The sequence below is a fragment of the Salmo trutta genome, chromosome 32 (assembly GCF_901001165.1).
Source record: "Salmo trutta chromosome 32, fSalTru1.1, whole genome shotgun sequence".
Lineage (NCBI taxonomy): Eukaryota > Metazoa > Chordata > Actinopteri > Salmoniformes > Salmonidae > Salmo > Salmo trutta.
Window position 1 is genome coordinate 40186422 of NC_042988.1, and position 17440 is coordinate 40203861.

Genomic DNA, 17440 nt, shown 5'->3' on the forward strand with positions numbered 1-17440 from the left:
AGGGGACACTAGAGTCTACCAGTGTGAACAGTATAGGGGACACTAGAGTCTACCAGTGTGAACAGTATAGGGGACACTAGAGCCTACCAGTGTGGACAGTATAGGGGACACTAGAGCCTACCAGTGTGAACAGTATAGGGGACACTAGAGTCTACCAGTGTGAACAGTATAGGGGACACTAGAGTCTACCAGTGTGAACAGTATAGGGGACACTAGAGTCTACCAGTGTGAACAGTATAGGGGACACTAGAGTCTACCAGTGTGAACAGTATAGGGGACACTAGAGTCTACCAGTGTGAACAGTATAGGGGACACTAGAGTCTACCAGTGTGAACAGTATAGGGGACACTAGAGTCTACCAGTGTGAACAGTATAGGGGACACTAGAGTCTACCAGTGTGAACAGTATAGGGGACACTAGAGACTACCAGTGTGAACAGTATAGGGGACACTAGAGTCTACCAGTGTGAACAGTATAGGGGACACTAGAGTCTACCAGTGTGAACAGTATAGGGGACACTAGAGTCTACCAGTGTGAACAGTATAGGGGACACTAGAGTCTACCAGTGTGAACAGTATAGGGGACACTAGAGTCTACCAGTGTGAACAGTATGGGGGACACTAGAGTCTACCAGTGTGAACAGTATGGGGGACACTAGAGTCTACCAGTGTGAACAGTATAGGGGACACTAGAGTCTACCAGTGTGAACAGTATAGGGGACACTAGAGCCTACCAGTGTGAACAGTATAGGGGACACTAGAGCCTACCAGTGTGAACAGTATAGGGGACACTAGAGTCTACCAGTGTGAACAGTATAGGGGACACTAGAGCCTACCAGTGTGAACAGTATAGGGGACACTAGAGACTACCAGTGTGAACAGTATAGGGGACACTAGAGCCTACCAGTGTGAACAGTATGGGGGACACTAGAGTCTACCAGTGTGAACAGTATAGGGGACACTAGAGTCTACCAGTGTGAACAGTATAGGGGACACTAGAGCCTACCAGTGTGAACAGTATAGGGGACACTAGAGTCTACCAGTGTGAACAGTATAGGGGACACTAGAGTCTACCAGTGTGAACAGTATAGGGGACACTAGAGTCTACCAGTGTGAACAGTATAGGGGACACTAGAGTCTACCAGTGTGAACAGTATAGGGGACACTAGAGTCTACCAGTGTGAACAGTATAGGGGACACTAGAGTCTACCAGTGTGAACAGTATAGGGGACACTAGAGCCTACCAGTGTGAACAGTATAGGGGACACTAGAGCCTACCAGTGTGAACAGTATAGGGGACACTAGAGTCTACCAGTGTGAACAGTATAGAGGTTTGTGTAAATGAGGAGTCACTGAGAGGGGAAGGGAACATCACCAAGCAGGCTGCTTCTGAAACGTTGACGTAGATTGCGTCCCAAGTGGCACCCTATTCACTACACTAGTGCACTACTTTTGACCAGAGCTCTATGGCCCCTTGTCCAAAGTAGTGCACTATGTACGGAATACGGTGCCATTTGAGACTGTGACATAGACAGAATTGGTATAATGACTCCCGCTGCCCTACTACGTCTAGTGGTATTGACTATACTGGAACACAGGACACTGGACACAGGATACTGGACACATGACACTGGACACTGGACACTGCTAAATAGTCAATTAATGGTTACCCAAACTACACTCACTAGACTATATATACACCCACTAGACTATATACACATTCACTAGACTATATACACACTCACTAGACTATACACACACTCACTAGACTATATACACATTCACTAGACTATATACACACTCACTAGACTATACACACACTCACTAGACTATACACACACTCATTAGACTATATATACACCGACTAGACTGTATACACACTCACTAGACCATATACACATTCACTAGACTATATATACACACACTAGATTATATATACACTCACTAGACTACATATACACCCACTACACTATATACACACACTAGACCATACACACACACACACTAGACTATATACACACTAACTAGACTATATACACACTAGACTATATACACACTCACTAGACTATATACACACTAACTAGATTATATATATATATACACTCACTAGACTATATACACACTAACTAGATTATATATATATACACTCACTAGACTATATACACACTAACTAGATTATATATATATACACTCACTAGACTATATACACACTGACTAGACTATATACACACTAACTAGATTATATATATACACTCACTAGGCTATATACACACTGACTAGATTATATATACACTCACTAGACTATATATACACCCACTAGACTATATACACACTCACTAGACTATATACACTCACTAGACTATATATACACCCACTAGACTATATATACACACACTAGATTATATATACACTCACTAGACTATATACACCCACTAGACTATATACACACTAACTAGATTATATACACACTCACTAGACTATATACACACTCACTGGACTATATATACACGCACTAGACTATATACACACACACTAGACTATATATACACTCACTAGACTATATACACACTCACTAGACTATATACACACTCACTAGACTATATACACACACTAGACTATATACACACTCACTAGACTATATATACACACACTAGACTATATAGACACACTAGACTATATACACACCCACTAGACTATATATACACTCACTAAACTATATACACACTAACTAGATTATATACACACTCACTAGACTATATACACACTCACTAGACTATATACACTCTCACTAGACTATATATATACACTCACTAGATTATATACACACTCACTAGACTATATACACACTCACTAGACTATATATACACACTCACTAGATTATATACACACACACTAGACTATATATACACACTAGACTATATACACACTCACTAGACTATATATACACACTCACTAGACTATATACACACTCACTAGAGTATATACACACTCACTAGACTATATATACACTCACTAGACTATATACACATTCACTAGACTATATACACACTCACTAGGGTATATATACACTGACTAGATTATATATATATATACACTCACTAGACTATATACACACTCACTAGACTATATATACACACTCACTAGACTATATACACACTCACTAGGGTATATATACACTGACTAGATTATATATATACACTCACTAGACTATATACACACTCACTAGACTATATACACACTCACTAGACTATATATACACACACTAGACTATATATACACACTCACTAGACTATATACACACACTCACTAGACTATATACACACTCACTAGACTATATATACACACTCACTAGACTATATACACACTCACTAGGGTATATATACACTGACTAGATTATATATATACACTCACTAGACTATATACACACTCACTAGACTATATACACACTCACTAGATTATATACACACACACTAGACTATATATACACACTAGACTATATACACACTAGACTATATATACACACTCACTAGACTATCCTATACACTAGACTATATACACTGACTAGATTATATATATACACTCACTAGATTATATAAACACTCACTAGACTATATACACACTCACTAGATTATATACACACACACTAGACTATATATACACAGTAGACTATATACACACTGACTAGATTATATATATATACACTCACCAGACTATATACACATTCACTAGACTATATACACACTCACTAGATTATATACACACACACTAGACTATATATACACACCCACTAGACTATATACACACACTAGACTATGTACACACTCACTAGATTATATACACACTCACTAGAGTATATACACACTCACTAGACTATATATACACACTCACTAGATTATATATATACACTCACTAGACTATATACACACTCACTAGACTATATACACACTCACTAGATTATAAATATACACACTAGACTATATACACACTCACTAGATTATAAATATACACACTAGACTATATACACACTCACTAGCCTATATACACACTCACTAGATTATATACACACACACTAGACTATATACACACTAGACTATATACACACTCACTAGACTATATATATACACACATTAGGCTATATACACACTCTAGACTATATACACACACTAGACTATATATACACACTAGACTATATACACACTCTAGACTATATACACACACTCACTAGATTATATATATACACTCCCTAGATTATATATATATACACACTAGACTATATACACACCCACCAGAATATATACACACAAACTAGCCTATATACACACTCACTAGACTATATATTTACATTTTTACATTTTGGTCATTTAGCAGACGCTCTTATCCAGAGCGACTTACAGTAGTGAATGCATACATTTCATAATTATTTTTTATTTTTCTGTACTGGCCCCCCGTGGGAATTGAACCCACAACCCTGGCGTTGCACACACCATGCTGACGTTGCAAACAACAACACCACCTGAACTTCCCACTCCCAGGTCATTGGATGTGACTGTGGATTGATGAGCCTGAACTTCCCACTCCCAGGTCATTGGATGGTGACTGTGGATTGATGAGCCTGAACTTCCCACTCCCAGGTCATTGGATGGTGACTGTGGATTGATGAGCCTGAACTTCCCACTCCCAGGTCATTGGATGGTGACTATGGATCACAAGAGACATCACTTGAGCACAAGACTTGGGTATTCTATTCCCCAGAAAAAAGTCCTGATCTTTTGATTGACTTCCAGATCTTCTGATTGACTTCCTGATCTTCTGATTGACTTCCTGGTCTTCTGAGTCACTTCCTGATCTTCTGATTGACTTCCTGGTCTTCTGAGTCACTTCCTGATCTTCTGATTGACTTCCTGGTCTTCTGATTGACTTCCTGGTCTTCTGATTGACTTGATATTAGTAAACAATTATGAGTTTGGAATATCCAAAAGTTGTGCATCAGTTAACCAGAAAAACCTTCACTACAATTTAAACTACATTAGTAATACATTAATATGCTTGTAGATAACCATATGCAGTGTTATTCATGCATTTATTTATTTTCTGTTCTGTGCAAAAGGCAGTAACATCCTCAGTTGCTAGGCAACTTCCTGGAGATACATCCCCTGGCAATGTGAATGTTACAGATTCTGAGATACGGAATTGGAGACTAGCAAAAACACAAAAATATGAGCCAGCAAGATAAAGGACATGGACAGGACATGTGGCCACCTGGAAGAAGAGCTGGTAAGCCCACTCTCTCTCTCTCTCTCTGACCTCTCTCTACTCTCCCTCTCTGCTCTCTCTCTTCTCTCTCTCTCTGCTCTCTCTCTCTCTCTGCTCTCTCTCTCTCTCTGTGGTGTAGTGGGTGGTGTCTCCATACCCTCCTGCATCTGTTTGCCTGTCTGTATGTCTGTCTCAATGTCAGGGCAGGCAGCAGGTAGGCAGGACAGGCGCAGGGCAGACGGGCAGGCAGGCATTGTATTTACCTAGTCAGCCTGGGGAGTCCTCTCTCTCTGGCACAGGGACATGTAGCCCACAGCGGGGCGGCGGAGGACAGCAGGCTAGGGGGGTTGCCCATGCTCATGCCCAGGGACAGGTCATGACGGGCCAGTACCAGGGGGGTTTTCATGTAGAGGGGCGAGGCCTTAGCCATATCGGGGGGCAGGGGAGCATGAGGCGGCAGCGACATGTCACCTGGCAGCGGGTGGCCGTGCGGGAGGGCGTGTTTGGAGGGGAAATGCAGGCAGCTGGGTTTGGGGTTCGAGTTGATGTCAAGCGAGGAAGAGGAGGAGGAAGAGGAGGAGGTGGGAGGCGGGAGAGGGGGGGTGAAGCCAGACCAGCGCAGCGGGAGAGGAGGGGAGCCGGGGGGCTGGGACTCTGGCCCTGGGGCCACGGGGCGAGGACAGGGTAGGACCTTGGGGTGGGGGTAGAAGTGGTGGGGGGCGGGATGGGGTAGGGTGGAGGTGGGGTAGGGAGGGGGCGGCCGCTCCTCCCCTGGCCCGGGGGGAGGGTAGACATGAGAGGAGTCCGGCCGATTGGGCGACACGTCGTCTGAGCTGTAGGTATATAAAGAACAGAACAAAGAAGAAAGAGCTGTAGCTGAACAGAGGGAGGGAGATGGCGGTGGTGGCGGTGGTGGTAACGGTGGTGGTGGCGGTGATGGTAACGGTGGTGGTGGCGGTGGTGGTGGTGGTAGCGGTGGTGGTGGCGGTGGTGGTGGTGGTGGTGGGGGCGGTGCTAGACGATTATCTTGTTGTGATTACTGAGGTGTCGGTAGTTAGTTAGTGTCTAATCCAGAGCAAAACTAAAAATCAGAGTTTGTTTTCTGGTGTGGAGAAGGCAAGCGGACGGTGGGGAGTGAACCAAGCTTAGCACACAGACTGCAGTCAGCTTTGGGAAGAGAAACAACAAGCAGAAAGAACAGCAAGGCAAAAGCAAAAGGGATTCCCAAAGGAAAGAAAAGAGGGCTGCTGTGGAGCCTGTAAAACTCCCTCTGTGATCAACGTGTGTCTTCACACTGCAAGAGGCTATGGTGAAACAGTCTCTAACGAACTAGAAGGGAGGATAACCCAATTGGCTTTGACCTCTACAGTATGTAGTAGCCTGAGATTGGCCTTTATGTTTGACCACGGCACATATTCAGAAAGGGTCTCAGAGTAGGAGTGCTGATCTAGGATCAGGTCACCCTGTCCAGCTAATAATATTCATTACGAGCTAAAAGGCTAACTGATCCTAGATCAGCATTCCTACTCTGAGATGCTTAATGGCTTAATGACTCTAATATGGGCCCAATCAGACACAAATTCAACATATAATGTTATAGAGTTCCCTCAGCCAGCCCAGGGCAGTGTGAGACAGACACAAAACCCTTTCATCTCATTGGCTGAAAGAGCAACAGAGCAATAGGCAGAATAAGCCAGTCACAAGCCAGAACCAAGCATATCTTATAAACAGCCTTTCTGCAACACAGGAGCAACATTTCACATGGATGCAGCCATTATTAATTCAAACAATAACAAAATGGATGTACAGTTGAACTTGGAAGTTTACATACACCTTAGCCAAATACATTCAGTTTTTCACAATTCCTGACATTTAATCCTAGTACAAATTCCCTGTCTTCGGTCAGGTAGGATCTCCACTTTATTTTAAGAATGTGAAATGTCAGAATAATAGTAGAGAGAATGATTTATTTCAGCTTTTATTTCTTTCATCACATTCCCAGTGGGTCAGAAGTTTACATACACACAATTAGTATTTGGTAGCATTGCCTTTAAATTGTTTAACTTGAGTCTAACGTTTCGGGTAGCCTTCCACAAGCTTCCCACAATAAGTTGGGTGAATTTTGACCCATTCCTCCTGACAGAGCTGGTATAACTGAGTCAGGTATGTAAGGCCTCCTTGCTCGCACACGCTTTTTCAGTTCTGCCCACACATTTTCTATAGGATTGAGGTCAGGGCTTTGTGATGGCCACTCCAATACATTGACTTTGTTGACCTTAAGCTATTTTGCTACAACTTTGGAAGTATGCTTGGGGTCATTGTCCATTTGGAAGACTCAATGCGACCACGCTTTAACTTCCTGACTGATGTTTTGAGATGTTGCTTCAATATATACACATAGTTTCCCTTCCTCATGATGCCATCTATTTTGTGAAGTGCACCAGTCCCTCCTGCAGCAAAGCACCCCCACAACATGACGCTGCCACCCCCGTGCTTCACGGTTGGGATGGTGTTCTTTGGCTTGCAAGTGTCGTGTCTTTGGCTATGCCGGATTAAGTGATATGACATGCTATCCTATAAAATTCTTTCTCTGCAATTAATATCACCTGATTCGCTAGTCATGTAAATGTAATTAACTAGAAAGTCGGGACACCACGAAAGAGTGTTTATAGAGCTGTTATCTTCCGAATAAACTCTTAAAAACGTAGTAATATTTTACATCGATAGCCGTCAATATTAATCCTCCTCTTATTTCAGTCTCATAATGAAAGTTGTCAATTCTTGGTTATCTTCACGAACCCTGGCTAACAAGTTGAATCAGCAATACAAAATTGGGTTTAATTATTTATTTACTAAATACCTAACTAATCACACAGAATTACATATACACAGAATACAAATTATGTCATACAGAAAACGTCCCTGGTGGACGGAGCCGACATGGCGGCTTGTTACACAAAGAAAGGGGGTTGGGCTTGAATGAAAGAGCGGGAAGACTGAGGAACAAAAGAAACAGCAGCTATGCTATCGTAAATACATTATCATATGCATTCTAAATTACCGCCCATTTGGAAAAGGAAAATGCAATAAATATTTTCTCTGAGCTGCGCTTCGGTAGGTTGGTCGTAGATGCTGGCGGTGTTGGCCAAAAGAGATCTTCCTGTCCTCGGAAGAATGTCTCTTTTGGTAAATTGGATACGTTGTAGTATCTTCATCGTGTGTTAGACTGGATCCGTCGTCCGTCCTTTCCTAGCCCACGTCTACAGCGGCCGCTGCTAACTCAACGGCTAGGAAGTATCACTTCTGTAGTGAATAAGTTCAAAGTTCATACCATTCGCCACCAAAGCTCACGCTGAAGTTGGCTTAGTTCTGTACTTGACGTGTGTCCTTTTAACGCAGAGGCTGCAGACCTCACGTAGTGGAACTCTGGTTACATTGTGTCATTGTCTTATATAGTGGCGAGGGGAGAAGGGTGTTTTTCATCATTTATAACCCATGTCTCTTCACAGGGGCGGGCCACTGATTAAGCAGGGCACTTTCCTTATGAAAACCCAATTCTCTCATTTGGAAGCTAAAATTACATTTAATCTTTTAACAAACAGTTTCAATATCAAACATTTAACTTGCACAACAATTGCATGTGAATTTGATAACTAGAATGTGTAGACTTTCCCAGGTACAGTTTATGTTGTCCTGTCATCAGTCATAATGTCTCAGATGACAACCGAACTGACATCCATACTCATTAAGTTCCAACGCATATATCCAACTGGTTATATTACCGAAATATGGTTCCTTTTCCCCATTCATAAACCTTACCCACAGGACAACGTCATGACACAAGCCTCCCCCTTTTTCCTCCAAACATAACGATGGTCATTATGGCCAAACAGTTATAACTATGTTTCATCAGACCAGAGGACATTTCTCCAAAAACTACGATCTGTGTCCCCATGTGCAGTTGCAAACTGTAGTCTGGCTTTTTTATGCCGGTTTTTGAGCAGTGGCTTCTTCTTTGCTGAGCGGCCTTTCAGGTTATGTCGATATATGGCTCGTTTTACTGTGGATATAGATACTTTTGTACCTGTTTCCTCTGCTGTCCTTTGCTGTTGTTCTGGGATTGATTTGCACTTTTCACACCAAAGTATGTTCATCTCTAGGAGACAGAACGCATCTCCTTCCTGAGCGATATGACGGCTGCGTGGTCCCATGGTGTTCATACTTCCGTACTATTGTTTGTACAGATGAACGTGGTACCTTCAGGCATTTGGAAATTGCTCCCAAGGATGAACCAGACTTGTGGAGGTATACAATTTTTGTCTGAGGTTTTGGCTGATTTCTTTTGATTTTCCCATGATGTTAAGCAAAGAGGCATTGAGTTAGAAGGTAGACTTTGAAATATATCCACAGGTACACCTCCAATTGGCTCAAATGATGTCAATTAGCCTATCAGAAGATTCTAAAGCCATGACTTAATCTTCTGGAATTTTCCAAGCTGTTTAAAGGCACAGTCAACTTAGTGTATGTAAACTTCTGACCCACTGGAATTGTGATACAGTGAATTATAAGTGAAATAATCTGTCTGTAAACAATTGTTGGAAAAATTACTTGTGTCATGCACAAAGTAGATGTCCTAACTGACTTGCCAAAACTATAGTTTGTTAGCAAGAAATGTGTGGAGTGGTTGAAAAACAAGTTTTAATGACTCCAACCAAAGTGTATGTAAACTTCCGACTTCAACTGTATCAATTCCAGATTGCCACTTTAATGTGATATTAACTGGGATGGATTGTATTAATAACTGGTGCGGTTTAAGATGAGAGTAGAAATTAAAATGGTCAAAGTCACTCAGCGTGTGTCAGCAGAAAACACAGTAGACATGGCAACAGAGGTCAACTCAAGCCACGTCACTGGGACCAGGTTGAATAATGACATGCTCTCAGAGACTTGTGGAGTGAAATGATATGTGACATTTAAATAAAGAAAACGTATACGTATGTACTTCAAATAAAATGTTCATGTTAAATAAGCTATAAACCATAGTGTACCCTCTCAAAACTGAAGGAACGTTAGCTAGCCCCTCTTTATTATCTTCCACAATGACATAAACCTGACAGACTAAACAACAACGGTGAAGTGGAGGGACAGACGATGAGGAGAAATATAGGCAAACAGGAAAGAACCCCAAATCATGTCAGAGATGAGACGAGATTAACACGTCTATGAGACATACAACAACAACAACAACAACACAACAACACAACAACAACAACGGCTCAAACACTTCAAGTCATGGAGAGCTGGTGAAGATGATGGTGGTGAAGACGGGAGGAAGGTGGAGAGGAGGAATCCTCCATGGTGGTGGTGGTGGTGGGGACTTACCCGATCCGGTCCCTTTCCCCAGGTTGAGGTGGGGGTGAGGGGGACTGGGCCAGCTCTCCAGGCTGCTCTAGGATGAGGGAGTGGTCAGCAGGGGAGCCAGGACCCTGGACACTGGGAGGGGTGGACGAGGCCTTACGGGCCAGGGTGGACGAACCCTTACGGGACACCCAGGACGTGTCCATCACCCGGACACCCATACTGGGAGGAACAAAGACACATAAAACAAGAGACGGTCAGACAAGACAAATTAAAAACGAAACAAACTGTAGAGAAATTGAGAGTTGAGAGGAGGAGGTCAACTAGAGGAGGTCAGCACTAGAGGAGGAGGTCAGGACTAGAGGAGGAGGAGGTCAGGACTAGAGGAAGAGGAGGTCAGCACTAGAGAAGGTCAGGACTAAAGGAGGAGGAGGTCAGGACTAGAGGAGGAGGACAGGACTAGAGGAGGTCAGGACTAAAGGAGGAGGAGGTCAGGACTAGAGGAGGAGGAGGTCAGGGGACTAGAGGAGGAGGAGGTCAGGACTAGAGGAGGAGGAGGTCAGGACGAGAGGAGGAGGAGGTCAGGACTAGAGGAGGAGGAGGAGGTCAGGGGACTAGAAGAGGAGGGGAGGTCAGGACTAGAGGAGGAGGAGGTCAGGACAAGAGGAGGAGGAGGTCAGGACAAGAGGAGGAGGAGGTCAGGACGAGAGGAGGAGGAGATCAGGACTACAGTAGGAGGTCAGGACTACAGGAGGAGGAGGAGGAGGTCAGGACTACAGAAGAAGGAGTTCAGCACTAGAGGAGGAGAAGGTCAGGGGACTAGAGGAGGAGGTCAGGGGACTAGAGGAGGAGGAGGTCAGGACTAGAAGAGGAGGAGTTCAGGATTAGAGGAGGTGGTCAGGACTAGAGGAGGAGGAGGAGGTCAGGACTAGAGGAGGAGAACAGGACTGGAGGAGGAGGAGAACAGGACTGGAGGAGGAGGAGGTCAGTACTAGAGGAGGAGAATAGGACTGGAGGAGCTGGAGGTCAGGACTAGAGGAGGAGGAGGTCAGGACTAGAGGAGAAGGAGGTCAGGACAAGAGGAGGAGAAGGTCAGGACTAGAGGAGGTGTCAGGGGACTAGAGGATGAGGAAGTCATGACTAGAGGAGGAAGCCAGGGGACTAGAGGAGGAGGAGGTCAGGACTAGAGGAGGACCCATACAGTACCTTTGTATTTTCCTTATGCTGCTTTGACGGGGCAAAGAAATGAGAGGCACGTAAGTGACACATTCTGTTAATTTTCTATTCATACACAGAGGCTAGTTTAGAGGGCTATGGAGCTACATAGAGGATTAGGGAGCTACATAGAGGGTTAGGGAGCTACATAGAGGGTTAGGGAGCTACATAGAGGGTTAGGGAGCTACATAGACGGTTAGGGAGCTACATAGAGGGATAGGGGGCTACATAGAGGGCTAGGGAGCTACATAGAGGGCTAGGGAGCTACATAGAGGGTTAGGGAGCTAAATAGAGGGTTATGGAGCTGCATATAGGGTTAGGGAGCTACATAAATGGTTAGGGAGCTACATATATGGCTAGGGAGCTACATGGAGGGGTATGCAGCTACATAGAGGGCTAGGGAGCTACATAGAGGGTTAGGGAGCTACATAGAGGGTTAGGCAGCTACATAGAGGGTTAGGGAGCTACATAGACGGTTAGGGAGCTACATAGAGGGATAGGGGGCTACATAGAGGGCTAGGGAGCTACATAGAGGGCTAGGGAGCTACATAGAGGGTTAGGGAGCTAAATAGAGGGTTATGGAGCTGCATATAGGGTTAGGGAGCTACATAAATGGTTAGGGAGCTACATATATGGCTAGGGAGCTACATGGAGGGGTATGCAGCTACATAGAGGGCTAGGGAGCTACATAGAGGGTTAGGGAGCTACATACAGGGTTAGGGAGCTACATAGAGGGCTAGGCCAGTGACTAGTGTGGGGATTGGAATGTGCTGAGTGTAGAAGGGGCTAGTATAGAAGTCTAGGGGGCTATAGAGGGGACCTGTAGAAGGGGCTAGTGTGGAAGGCTAGTGAGCTACAGAGGGAACCTGCAGAAGGGGCTAGTGTAGAAGTCTAGTGGGCTACAGAGGGGACCATTGGAAGTGGCTAGTGTGGAAGGCTAGTAGGCTACTGGGCTACAGTGTTGTCTGTATTCGGGGGATGAGATACACAGTGACAGGGTATAGAGGGGTTCAGAGGTATTGGGACATGGCAGACCAAATGACTAGCCTGCACTGTCCTACCAAAAGGAAATGAGTGCCTCGTTAGTTAATACAGTAATTAAGCCAAGCTGAGTTCTCTGGAGTGGACTCACACGCAAAGACAAACACATCAGCACAACTCTCCTCAGTCCAACACAGAAACAATAGCCTGCCTTTGATAACCGCCGCAGTTACAAAACTGGTCACTATTCTACATGGATAATAACTATATTTTCTACCAGCGTCTCACATGGAGAACTGTTTGGGGTTGAAATGTGTGGTGAGAAAATGATATATCAATTGGAAAGAGTAAATCTGTCTGTCTCCTCTGTCTCTGTGACAGTTTCCCTGTGACAGTCTCTCTGTGACAGTCTCCCTGTGACAGTCTCTCTGTGACAGTCTCTCTGTGACAGTTTCCCTGTGACAGTTTCCCTGTGACAGTCTCTCTGTGACAGACAAGTTGTTTCCCTCAACGTTCCAGCGTTACGGGTTTACACGTCTGTAGAAGTTTGGCCGTCAGTTGGGACAGAGATGTTGAATTGTAAATGGGAAGCGGGTCGGCGGTGACGTCACTGCTGCATCCGCTTGTTGCCCTAGCTAAACATCAGCACAACTCCCGCCCACATGTTAAGCTCCGCCTACCCAAACTTGTGATTCGTCGGGAGAGTCGTCTGTCTGTTTTCCCCTTTCTAAATGTCAGAGAGAATCTAACATTCTGCCCAGACCTTGTGCCGTTGCTCCAACGTTGCTCCAATGTTTGGTTCTCCGAGACTATTTCTGTGAGGGAGGATTTTGGCCTGTCTGCCAGTGATTTTCCAACTGGTGAGTCAGGGAGGGCAGGTGACGTTCCAGACTGAGAAAGATAGACTAGGTGTGAGCGTATGCGTGTGGTTTGTGTTTGTGTGTGCGTGCGTGCGTGCGTGCGTGTGTGTGTGTGTGTGTGCGTGTGTGTGTGTGTGTGTGTGTGTGTGTGTGTGTGTGTGTGTGTGTGTAGATCTCAGGAGAATGCGAAGAAGCAACTAGAAGCAACCTCTATCACTGCTGCCGTGTTGCCATAGAGACGGCGCCACTCACCAGGCCGGGCCTATTTAAACAAGGTGTGTATGCATTCCTAAGGTATCCCTCCTCTCTAGATGAGGGCTGATAAAGCTGACAGCTGATTGGATATCAACCCTCCTGTGTTCTACTGAGACCTCTACTGTAGATGAACAACCACTTAAAGGGCTATTCCACCACTTTGTGAAAACAGCGCGTTTCTAAGTTTTGTTGAAACTAAAATATTACGTTAAAAAGTTCTACCCGATGACATCATCTAAAGTTTAAACATTACAAAAAGTGAATTTTCAAACACTATGAGATTTTCAGTGATGTTTGGAGCAAGAAAATACCCTCCATTGGGCTCGAAACTAAATGCCGGTTTTGAAAATCACAGGTTTTTACTTTAATCCTTTTTAAAGGGCCTGTCTTCTAGTCTTTTTAACCACAGATCATGGTGCTGGAGAAGTGCCCCTTTAAAGGCTTTAAGAAGCCTTCATAAACACTTCATAATGAATTTCGTTTTCAAAGATGCTTCGTTAAACCTTTAAAGATCTAGTTCATTATGTAAATACTCTGCCTGAGCCGTGTGTCTTTAACAAACTAGGTTCTGGCTCAAGACTTTAAAAAAACAACAGAGAAGAGAAGGAGTGGGTGACATCATGTGGGTTTAGATGCTGCATGAGAAGAGAGAGAGAGAAAGGTGGAAGTGAGAGAGAGAGAGAGAGAGGAAAAGAGAGAGAGAGAAGAGAGAGGAAAAGAGAGAGAGAGAAGAGAGAGAAAGAGAAGAGAGAGAAACAGAGAAAGAGAGACAGAGAAGAGAGACAGAGAGAGAGAGAAACAGAGAGAGAGAGAGAAGAGAGAAACAGAAAGAGAGTGAAGAGAGAAACAGAGAGAGAGTGAAGAGAGAAACAGAGAGAGAGTGAGAGAACGAGGGAGGATGGATAGAGCAGCTTGCACTCAGCAGCAGCCTACCCATCCTTCTTGTAGAATTCCAGCATCATGTTGTCAGTGGCAACGCTGAGTGGGCGTCTACCATGGTCGTGCGGCAGCTTGCGTTCTGATTGGTCCATGTCTGGAGAAGGCATGGAGCTGTAGTTTGAGTTGTGGTTGGTGTGGACAGGACTGCCGTAGCAGCCAGTCAGATTAAACTCAATATCTATAGGAGAGGAAGACAGAGGAACCAATTAGTTCAGGATCCTAAAGACAGTGTGTGTTGCAGGTATGTGTGTGTTTGAGCTTGCATGCATGTGAGTGTGTGTGTGTGTGTGTGCGTGTGTGCGTGCGTGTGTGTGTGTGTGTGTGCGTGCATGTGAGTGTGTATGTGTGTGTGTGTGTGTGTGTGAGTGAGTGAGTGAGTGAGTGAGTGAGTGAGTGAGTGAGTGAGTGAGTGAGTGAGTGAGTGTGGGTGCATGTAAGTGTGTGTGTGTGTGCATGTGTGTCTCACCTCCAGGGAAGAACCAGTCAGCGTGCTGTATGATGGGTTCTATGATCCCCACTATCTGAAGAGACACTGTGGTCATCATCTCTGTCATGTTCCTGGAAACAACAAGCACTCAGTCAGACAGGAAACAAATCACTGAAACAATGTGAGGTGCTGTCACGCTCTGACCTAGGAGAGCTGTGTTTTCTCTGTTTAGTTAGGTCAGGGTGTGATAGGTGGGTGGGCATTCTATGTTTTTGTTTTCTATGTTTTGGCCAGGTATGGTTTCCAATCAGAGGCAGCTGTCTATCGTTGTCTCTGATTGGAAGCCCTACTTAGGCAGCCTGTCTTTCCTGTGTTGGTGTGGGTAGTTGTTTTCCGTTTTGTTAGTATACCTGACGAAACTGTTGGCTGTCGTTTTGTTGGTTTTTGTTTAAGTGTTTTCATTAAAGTAAAGTATGAGCACTCTACACGCTGCGCCTTGGTCCCCTTTATATGACCCTCGTTACAGGTGCACTTGATTTAACTTGGGCGTTTGCACTTTTGGGACTATTCGATAGGTTACTGAGTAAAGTGAACCACATGCTTCAAAAGTATTTCAAGGTTCCCTCCGCAGACAGTCAAAACTCGCACTAAAATGTTGACTGATAAGGTAGCCTATATTGAGGAGAGAGAGAGAGAGAGAGAGAGAGAGAGAGAGAGAGAGAGAGAGAGAGAGAGAGAAGGGAGGACAGGACACGTACCCACTCTCGTTGGAGTGAGTCCAGAGCAGGTTGGGACCCAGAACTATGGCCATGTTACCAGGAGTCATCTTGTTGGAGTCCTGATAATCTCCTAGCTTGGCTAGGAACTTGATTAAGTATCTGATTGGAAGAGGAGAAATACACACTCAATCAATCAGTCTATCAATCAATAAATGAATCAATCAGTCTATCAATCAATAAATCACTCAATCACCACATGCTTTACAGTAAAAAGACCTGGAACCCTAAAGACCAAGCAGCATCACAGTAACCAGACCTGGAACCCTAAATACCAAGCAGCATCACAGTAACCAGACCTGGAACCCTAAAGACCAAGCAGCATCACAGTAACCAGACCTGGAACCCTAAATACCAAGCAGCATCACAGTAACTAGACCTGGAACCCTAAATACCAAGCAGCATCACAGTAACCAGACGTGGAACCCTAAATACCAAGCAGCATCACAGTAACTAGACCTGGAACCCTAAAGACCAAGCAGCATCACAGTAACCAGACCTGGAACCCTAAAGACCAAGCAGCATCACAGTAACCAGACCTGGAACCCTAAAGACCAAGCAGCATCACAGTAACTAGACCTGGAACCCTAAAGACCAAGCAGCATCACAGTAACCAGACGTGGAACCCTAAAGACCAAGCAGCATCACAGTAACTAGACCTGGAACCCTAAAGACCAAGCAGCATCACAGTAACCAGACCTGGAACCCTAAAGACCAAGCAGCATCACAGTAACCAGACCTGGAACCCTAAATAAAAAGCAGCATCACAATAACCAGACCTGGAACCCTAAAGACCAAGCAGCATCACAGTAACCAGACCTGGAACCCTAAAGACCAAGCAGCATCACAGTAACCAGACCTGGAACCCTAAAGACCAAGCAGCATCACAGTAACTAGACCTGGAACCCTAAATATAAAGCAGCATCACAATAACCAGACCTAGAACCCTTAAGACCAAGCAGCATCACAGTAACCAGACCTGGAACCCTAAAGACCAAGCAGCATCACAGTAACCAGACCTGGAACCCTAGTCACAGGCAGCTCCATTCTGATCTCCACTAATTGTTCTTTTGACCAATCACATCAGATCTTTTTACATCAGATCTTTCTCAGAGCTGATCTGATTGGTCAAAAGACCAATTAGTGATATAAGATCCGAATTGGTCTGCCTGTGTAAACATAGTGTCACAGACTCAGAACTTTAACACCCAGATAAAACACAATCTAAACTGATTCATCTCATAAACAACATTACTAGGTTGAAGTTGACTCTAGACGCTGACCTTGGGTCAGTTTTGCATTTCCCCCACTAATGGTTAAGGTTCAGAGTGGGGGAGGGGAAGCTGATCCTAGATCTGAACCTAGAGGAAACTTCAG

General features: G+C 44.4%; 1 protein-coding gene across 4 annotated transcripts in view; it reads right to left on the reverse strand.

Annotated features, from left to right (window-relative positions):
* The window catches only part of LOC115171895 (rho GTPase-activating protein 44), a 112093-nt gene that overhangs the window by 13570 nt on the left and 81083 nt on the right, over positions 1-17440 (reverse strand). For 2 of the 4 annotated variants that reach the window (XR_003871284.1, XM_029729093.1), the window contains exons 14-18: positions 16046-16165; positions 15327-15418; positions 14855-15038; positions 11817-11837; positions 10635-10832 (exon numbers count right to left, since the gene is read on the reverse strand). Coding sequence is in view for 3 of the 4 variants with exons in the window: in XM_029729093.1 (XP_029584953.1) it covers positions 10635-10832; positions 11817-11837; positions 14855-15038; positions 15327-15418; positions 16046-16165 (615 nt within the window). In the remaining variant the exon portion in view is untranslated. The remainder of the gene's footprint in view (positions 1-10634; positions 10833-11816; positions 11838-14854; positions 15039-15326; positions 15419-16045; positions 16166-17440) is intronic. The other 2 variants (XM_029729094.1, XM_029729095.1) reach the window with 2 other exon arrangements.